General features: G+C 41.2%; 1 protein-coding gene across 1 annotated transcript; it reads left to right on the plus strand.

The window, feature by feature from the left end:
* The first annotated feature begins 6,441 nt into the window (after positions 1 to 6,441).
* Positions 6,442 to 8,969, plus strand: ssr3 (signal sequence receptor, gamma). The gene is made up of 5 exons (XM_073493558.1): positions 6,442 to 6,640; positions 7,095 to 7,221; positions 7,558 to 7,656; positions 8,129 to 8,260; positions 8,679 to 8,969. Exons 1-5 carry the CDS (start codon positions 6,508 to 6,510, stop codon positions 8,743 to 8,745), a joined length of 558 nt encoding a protein of 185 aa, XP_073349659.1. The 5' UTR covers positions 6,442 to 6,507; the 3' UTR covers positions 8,746 to 8,969.
* Positions 8,970 to 9,345: the final 376 nt, after the last annotated feature.

Here is a 9,345-nt window from a genome sequence, read left to right on the forward strand (position 1 = left end):
TATTTATGGTGAAAGTGGGCAGAAAGTGTAAACACATGTCTGGCATCCTTTGAAAAGACAAAGTTTCACTCCTCTTTCTCCCTTCATCTCTCTGAGGGACCCCCACCCTTCACTTCCACCCCTCACCTCCACCTCCACCTCTACCATATCACATTCTGCGCCGTGCCTTTGAGCCGAAGGGGGAACATAAATCACAGGACACGAAGGAGATAGGAGTGGAGGAGCGCACGCAACCATTTCAGCAAATGTCTGTGAAAAGGGAGAGACGTTATGGGCGGGGGTGGAGGGGCTGGGTGTAGTATGTGTGGGTGGGAGAATGAACACAATCCTTTTCCTTAACGAAAGCAGGATATGACAGAAGATGTGTCACCAGACCCCGAAAACAGTTGCACGGCGCCTCCAGTGCCATCACACAGGTGCTTCTGTCAGTCTGCTCTCTCCTTTCTAATCTGCTCATTTTACAGCCTCTCCTGTCTCCACTCATCTCTCACCCCGACTCAAAGATACTGTTTGTTATCACTGTGTCACAATCTGAGGCCTGAGAGGTGATGGTGAGTGAAAAAAAAAAGGTAAAGCAACCAATGTTCTGCCCCCGCACATGCTGTATATCCTTCTTCTGGCCTAGTTATTCACTCAATTTTCATTCAAATGTTTTATGACCATTTCTTTTGCAATTATTGTGCATCACAAAAAGTACATTTTGGGCCAGTGGATGGCACAAAGCCTGAAATATTGACTGTAGAAACTGCACTGCACTGCCTAAGACCTGAGACCCTCTGAAACCAGGCGAACAAAAAGTCATTTAGTGACAGAGCCTTCAGTCTCGCTATACCAGTGCATAGATTTACCTGACAACAATGACAGTAAATATAAGACTGACACACAGACTTATGACTGACTTTTTATTTATTATTCACATTAAGTCTAACACCCCTTACAGTCTGCTGATGCATCTGGTTCATTGCAGTACATAGAAAAAAAAATTGCCAATGAAACGCTTTAACATTACCCACAATCATGAAAATTGTGATATTTTTTAGCCTTTTTGTTCAATGTTACAGGTCAGCTAGAAATGGTGACTTCCTTACGTAAAGCCTTTAAGAACAACAACTCAGAACTGATCAGAGTTACTGTTGATAAACAGGTAGAAACTACTCACAGTACGTGACCTACTGTTGCTAGTGGGCCAACACGGTAGCAAGCCAGGAACATGCTAGAGTCAATAACAACAGCTCACTGGGCTAGTTTCCATTTTTCTATTATGTTTACTATGCAAGTAAGCTAAAGCTGACATTGATTGCTGTTGGGACAATAACTTCAGGAATGAAAACGATGAATGTTTTTACCACTCATGAATGCATCCTGCCTCCGTGCCTCCTTTCTATGGCAGCCTATACTCTGACAGAGGAGATGTGTAACAATGAATGGTGCAGTACTGTTAACAGCAGCTTCCTCTTCTGCTCTCTGTTCAAAGGTCAGCACTGTCAAGGTGGTCGACCGTTGGTCCACTATTTCAATTCACCCGTCGACCGTTGAACTTGACACTTGGCCATAGTGCAAATTTAAAAATACTGGGTTATTTGAATAACCCACATGCTGGGTTAAGGCTGCTGGGTCATAGGTTGGGTAGGTTTGAGCTAACATTGAGTTAAAAATAGTGACCCAGCACATTGGGTTGGAACTGCGCCCTGAAATTGAGGCTCATCCTTTGCATTCCCGCCATTTTTAGCTTGAACTGACTGGACCGGACCTTCGACCTCACCTTTGCTCCAGGATAATGAAAAACAGGTAAGATAATTAAACTGAACCAATATATTGACACTGTGTAATAATACCCAATGTTATGCTATCTTAATATAACCAGATAACTAATTTTTACTGTGAGCATGGAGCTCACGTTAGCTTGTTAACTGTTAGCGTCAACATGCTAGCGAAAGCTATTGTGTAAAATTCATGTGGTGCGACACGGGCCTTCGTTATGATGTCGGTATGGAGGAGCTGGTCAGCTATGGTCATTGCTGTTAAAATGACATGATGGCGATAGTGTGCCAACATTATCTGTGGACATTTTATTAAGTTAGCTAGCTCGCTTGTCAACTTTCCCAGGTGTTGCAAGCTAGCTAGTTATACACTGTTAACTCTGTGTTGGTAAAAAGGCCAGTGTGTATGGGGTGTAACGGTGCGTGTATTGCTACCGTTTGGTTCAGTAACATTATGTCCTGTGAACCTTTTCCTGTACAGGCTGAACTGAATATGGACCTGGCTAGTTTTTATAAGTTTGGACAGTACAGCAGTTGTTGCCGTAGCATGCTAGGCGGCTTAGCCAGGTTAGCCAAGCTCATGTAGTGTTGCTTCACTCCCAACAGTAAACACAATTGAGTGACTGGTTACGGGAGCATTACGGTTTCTCAACACTGTTCAGCTGAAGTGGGGTATGTGAATTACAACTACATCAAGTGTGTGGTGTGACCGTGACTGGGCTTGACTAAAGATTTCTTGTGGTGGTGAGTGTATATGAAAAGTGCTTGTCTTGTGTTTTGTTTATTGCTAACTCTGCAAAGCACACATCAAATCTGCTGTGCTTCAATTCTAATGTAAAGCTGACTTGCCTCAAATGTACTTGATTTGTTTCAGTTTGACTAAAACTAGTATATTTTATGGGATAAGCAGTATTTGAGAAAGAAACCGGTGAATAAATTTTGTATATTACGACCTCACTGTCGTCATGAGCTCAAACATCAGCTCCTTTTCAGCTGTAGTTAGCAGAATGAAGCCGTCCCTTTCTCTGGAGACAGCTCAGAGAGGAAATTGAGAAGCAAACAGTTTTGAGGACAAGAAAAAAAGAAATCTAGAAACTTTCTCTCTGAACCCTCCAAGTGAAGAATTCATTCCACATGTCAGTGATAAAAGATTAATAAATGTCGTTCCTCTTTTAAGCATCAGAGGGATGTTGTGTGACCACGTGCCTGCTCAGTCATACTTTATACCATTTTGTGAATTATCTTTGCAGCGGCCGGGGACTTCCATATTATTTTCCAACACCGTGTAAAATGGCTTAGCTCTGTTACCACTTATGTTTTAGAAACCTTTTAAAATCCAATAAGCCTGGACTCATTTAAATGAATGTCACACACGCCTCATGAGATTCTTATTCATCTTCTCTCGTGTGTGTTTGTCCTCCTGATACAACTGTGTGTGACTGTAGTAATCATCAGTCATAAACACAGTACAATAGTACGTGCTAAGAGCTTCATGTTGATCTCATTGCCTTGGAAAGCTGATGGCACAATAGCGCTATTTTTACACAGTATCATTATCACACACACACACACACACACACACACACACGATGTTGTGGCATGCAGATGTAGGAGATGCAGGTCTCCTGCAGCTTAGCTTTGGGCGAGTGAGAGAAGATAACTCAGAAATAATTTGTCACTATGAGAGGTGATCTGTCATAAAGGCTCCTTAGGGTGTGATCATAGTGAGCTAAAACATACCAGCACTGCCAGGCAAACTGCCCTGGAGAAGTACACTGTGTGCCTCTGTGTGTGTGTGTGTGTGTGTGTGTGTGTTTGTCCCTGTGGTCATGTCTGTGGTGTCACCAAAGCCAAAGTAATCTGGCACAAACATACGCGCTCACACACAAGGGAGCAGCCGTGCCTGGCATTGTGTTGGCAGGCCTTTTGGCGTCACCTCCTCCCTCGCCTCCTCCTCTTCGACTCCTTCCTGCACCCCTGAAGTGCATGCTTAATCCCTAAGCTCTATCCCCATTTAAAGACAGGGACATCACGCAAACCTGCCTGTCCGCATTGCATTCTAAAACACTCACACACAAACCCATGCACTCACCAGTCACACGCACATGCTGTTTGCTCCTGCAAACGCAGGGGAAGACATAGAAGAGCTCAGCGGGGGGTTAAGCACTGCGGTGGCAGCAGCAGCAGGACGAATATCTGTCTGTTTTTTTTTCCCCCCCTGGCCTTAAAATGTCTCCAGCGGCAGGCATGTGACGGGCTTGGAGGACACGATAAGGAAGAGAGAGGGGACTTTTGCAGATGCTCGTGCTCTGCTAATGCGTTATACATCTGTAGCTGTGTGGTCACACTCTCATGCACACCATGGACTGTGGCATGTTTGTCAGATGAGGATGTGTGTGCGTAGAGGAGGAGTTTTAAAATAGGATCTTGAATATGTGTGTGCACTTGAGACCAGGCCTGTGGGGTAGAGAGAAGTCTCATGTACTTACCTGTTTATGAAGTCCGAGATTGAATTTGTTGTTGTTCTTTTGAGGGAGAGATTGCTCGCTTATCCCTTCAGCCTCCTAAAAGTCTCTCCAGTCAGTTTAAAGTTTTGCTGCAGGGCTGAAAACTCATTTTCTCAAGAAGTAAGTCACATCTCTCTCCCCACTGAATGATACCTCTCTGCACAATGTAACTGCTCTGTAAAATCCTGAAACACCAAATAAATACTTTGTCTCTGGCACTATAAGTTCTATAAGCACAATGAGGCCGTGACCCTTCTTTCCTTGATTGTTCGTAATCCTTGTGATTTACTGTTGCTGGTCCCTCAGGAAATGTGCGTCAGCCGAATACCTAAACTGACATGTACAAACATGTAGATGTTGACCTCTAGTGGGCAAAATGTGAATCCTACAAGCACGCCCACTCTGCGCTCTGCTGCAGGAGCTCTAGCAGAATGATTTTGGAGATTATTCTTCAAACCCTCACTAAAATAAGTTTTATAATTTTCATTTCATTTTTAATGTACTGCAATGAGAGAAGTACTTGTGGTGTTTCCGAGGAGGAAGGTGGATATGAGAAGTAAAAAAGCATTGCACGAGAACTTGGACTTAAAGAGGAAGGCAGTGAGTTTTCTGTACCACCATAAAAGTTATTTATTTTACGAGTGTAATAATGACTGGCAACGGTTCTCTCAAATAAATGTGCTGATGTGACTGTAATGAGATGGGATGTGGTGGGGCAGTGGGCATGATCTATGGAGAAGTAAGAATACTGGAGAAAAGAGGAACATTTGATGTTTCATATCTTATAATAAAGCATCCCAATCGCCTGGAGTGATGTACATCTGGTCGTTATTTGCATGTTCGTTTGCAACAGTTAAGAAGTGTTCATACGTCCTATTGATTTTTTTTCCCTCTTCCCCTTTTCTTTCCCTTTATTGTGTTTTTAAGTTATCTTATTTAAATATCTCGCTCTAGTAGAGTATCAGTTGATATACAATATCTAAAGCTCATTCACATGTAAATACACAATGACATGGAAAATTTAAACATTTTAAAAGTAAGAAGACAGTTAACACAGAAATAAAGAAAGATTTAAAAATGATTTGAAGAGCCAGTTGGTATCAGGTGAATAAATGTTATTTTCTTTGGCTTTGTTTTAAGATCTTTAAAATGTGCCATCAACAGTTTTGAAATGGACTTTTTGTTCCAGTTATATCTTTCTTCACCTTGAGTTGGTTGATAGCACTGAGATTTTCTCAAACTTTAAGAACTTAATAAGGTAAACTGAACTTACTAGCTTACATATATCAACTCGTTGGGACTAAGAGAGGTGTTGTTAGTATTTTATATAGGTTACATAGCCTATGTCTTGAGTAAGATAGCTGAGTAAGCTAGCCACGTGGTGCTAGTACACTGTAAGTAAGTTAACCCTACTTACTAATCTGAGAAAGTGACTTTATTTTTAAAAAAAAGAAAAGAATTACCAAGTAAAGTAGACTATTACATTTAAGTTGTACAAGCTAAAAACTTTTAACAACTTAAATGTATTAGTCTATTTTACGACCACTTACTACTTGGTAATTTTGAGGTAATGGGTTTCCCTTTTTTTTGTTTGTTAATAACGTCATTTAGTCATTTATTACAGTGTATGTGTTTCCTATGGAAGCCAATTTTTGCCAGTTACATGGAAAGAAATAGATGAAAACTCATCTTTGATTAAAAAGAAAATCTCATGGTAAGTCATAATTATGAAATAGGAAGCCAAAATTATGAAAAGAAGGCCATAATTATGAGATAAATGTTTACTTTTTAGCCCATACTTATGACTCACCATGGGAATATATTTCCATATTTTCCTCCACTCCTCCTTGAAAAGGGTTCAGTTGCCAGCTTAAGACACACAATGTTTTCAGTGAGGACCATAAATAAAAATCCATCAGGCTGTGTTAGGGGAAGTAGCCTATGAAACATTTTAGAAATGAACAACCCCTAAATTTGGCAAATTGAGAGAAAGAGGGAAATGACGAGATGTTGGGGTTTTGAACTCACCCTGTGTTACAGGTGCAGTATCTTTGTCTTCCTGTGGGGGGCAGCAGTGAGCCGAAGTGTCTCCTGTAAGAGTTACAGGCAGAAGAAGAAGAAGAAGAACGCCGGCTTATTTCCGGGTTTATGCTGACGCGTCCCTCTTCTCCTCGTACACCGACGTGTCAGTCTTCTTGTGTCCAGAGCAGAGCAGCACACAGACCGCTCAATCCGCAGACATGGCTCCCAAAGGCAGCAACAAGCAGCAGTCAGAGGAAGACCTTCTCCTCCAGGACTTCAGCAGAAACCTTTCAGCGAAGTCCACCGCTCTGTTTTACGGAAACGCACTCATCGTTTCTGCCATCCCCATCTGTGAGTACCAGAGTCTGGAGCAGCTAACCGCTGCTAGCTAAGCTAACACTTATTCATGGAAGGAGTTAAGCTAATTAAAGAAAAACTGACTGAATGACTTGCTTATCAAGAGAAACCTAAATTAACCTTAAAATTAGACACACTTTCATAGGCGGTAAAGTGTAATAGCACAATATAGTCAGAAAGAATGACTGTGATATGCTAAAGCTAGTGTACTGTCATTGCTAAGTGTTATAAAGTGAAGTTACTGTAGGTTTAAGTACAAGTTAGGATCATGGTAATAAACAATATAGTTATGTAGTAATCTATGTAATGCTGATTTATTGTTTAAAAGCTCAGGATGAACTCCCAGTCTTTATGAGATTTTAGTTAGAGGTAAACATCTGGTTAACAACACATCTCTAACCAACATACTGCATGTTCACTGATCAGTAAGTGACTTTTATCTCTCCAGGGCTCTTTTGGAGGATTTGGCACATGGACCTTGTCCAGTCTGCAGTTCTGTACGCTGTGATGACTCTGGTCAGCACCTACCTGGTGGCCTTTGCCTACAAGAACGTCAAGTTTGTTCTCAAACACAAGTAAGAAGGATAAACACACTGCTCTGCATGTGTCTACTCTTAAGGGTTTACAGTTTTTCCTGTACATGTGCATTAGTACGATTAGGGGTGCACTTAAATTACTGTCACACTGCTGATAAACTTATTTTTAAAATTTAATTGACAAATGATACATATATTTGGGAAACTTTGAAAAAAGTAGTCTGGTAAGTAACGCCATCTGCCTGGTAAACAAAGAACCACCTAAAATAAATAAGGGGGAAATTATTGCTTGCATAAAAACGTAGTTCATCTTTATTCTTATCAGTCGATTTCTATCTATCTTTTCACGCTGACCTTACTCTCTTCATCCTCCAGAGTTGCCCAGAAACGCGAGGATGCCGTTTCCAAGGAGGTAACCAGGAAGCTGTCTGAGGCAGACAACCGCAAGATGTCCCGCAAGGAGAAAGACGAGAGGTGAACGCATACTCTTGTAAATCCTCAGTAAAGTGTGTTAGATGCTCGTTGTCTGCTTTTGGTTTCACAATTAGCTCTGACAGATGAAAAGTGACTTCAGTGCAGTATGTCAGACATTATGCATGAAGCATAAATATGTTGCTGACGTCTATCTTCATAGATTCAAAATACGTTGACCTCCAACTATAATCCGTAGGACTATATTATAGTTGTGGACATCAACATTTAAATAGCTAAGCATTGACATGCACCACAACAGCCTCGAGTAATCATCTCCTTGTGAAACAGCAACGCATTTATAATGTATGGCAGATGTAAGAGTCTTCGCTTTGACTTCCTCTCTTACAGAATAAGTCTCTTTATTGAGTGAAGGGTTCTCTGTGATGCCTCCATACTAATAACTACTAAGTGTACAGTGTTTTTACACGGCCATAAAAGTGACTGACAGTGTTGTATTTTCCTGTTTGTCCAGGATCCTGTGGAAGAAGAATGAGGTTGCTGACTACGAGGCCACCACCTTCTCCATCTTCTACAACAACACTCTCTTCTTGGTTCTCGTCATCGTCGCCTCCTTCTTCCTGCTCAAGAACTTCAACCCCACTGTGTATCCTTTACAAGGTACAGTGCATGTCATGAACACTTACAACATTTGGTATTGTTCAGGTTAGAGGAGACGCTCGTAATAGAAAAGAAACGCACACCAAGGGTTGTGGTGAGGTGTTGATCACAGGAAGAAGAATCGAAGGTAGGAAAAAAGTGTTGGAAGAAAGTATGAGGGCCGAAACTGCACCCTAATAGAAGAAGTTTGCCAGAGGGTGCTGTAGAAAAGAAGCTTTACATGTACTGTATTATCAGTCATCTCTATATGGAATCGCTGTTTAAATGGCACGAGTGCAGTACAGTTAATTTAGTCGCGATAGGTTTGAGTTGTGTGAGCTTCAAAATCTGACCCGGATGCATTTAATGACTTGTGATTTAGCACTCTGCAGATGCTTGTTTTTCCTTAACCTGCTTTTTCCCAGTAACTACATCCTGTCCATCAGTGCCTCCTCAGGACTCATCGCTCTGCTGTCCACAGGCTCCAAGTAAAGGAGGAAGAAAAGAAGGGACAAGAGGGTGGGATTGGGTCGGGAGTGGGTCACAGATGGCTCTACACTATATTGTTTTTCACTTAAGTTGGGGATGGGGTTAAAGAGGGGGGATTGGATTATCACATTTCAACTTCATGAAATTCATGATCAAATGTCTGGAGGGTGTTTCTCCAGGTCTGTCTTCTGTTTTTTGTAACAAATAAAGCAACCAGGTGTACTTGTTGTCTGTGTTGATCGTGTGTGTGAGCCATTCAGTCTGCTTTAAAGCCACAACGATTATTCGATTGAAAGAAAACTGTTTTAATAATCTTTTCAGGCATTTTTCAAACAAAAGAATATCAACAAATTCTTCAGAGCCCTTTAAGAATAAGATATAATGTGATTTTATAGACACGACAGAAGAAAAAGTCAGACACTGATATTTCCATTGGCGATGCATTTATTTATAATCACACTTTCATATAGACTATTTACAGAGAAACCACTGTCCAGGAGAGAAATGATACACTAATGGTTTGCATGTCACTTTAACAAAAGGAAGAACTCAATGACGATCTAATGTACATATTGTAGAAAACAACATTGATCTGTAGAGCAG

Source organism: Pagrus major, chromosome 2 (assembly GCF_040436345.1).
Source record: "Pagrus major chromosome 2, Pma_NU_1.0".
NCBI lineage: Eukaryota > Metazoa > Chordata > Actinopteri > Spariformes > Sparidae > Pagrus > Pagrus major.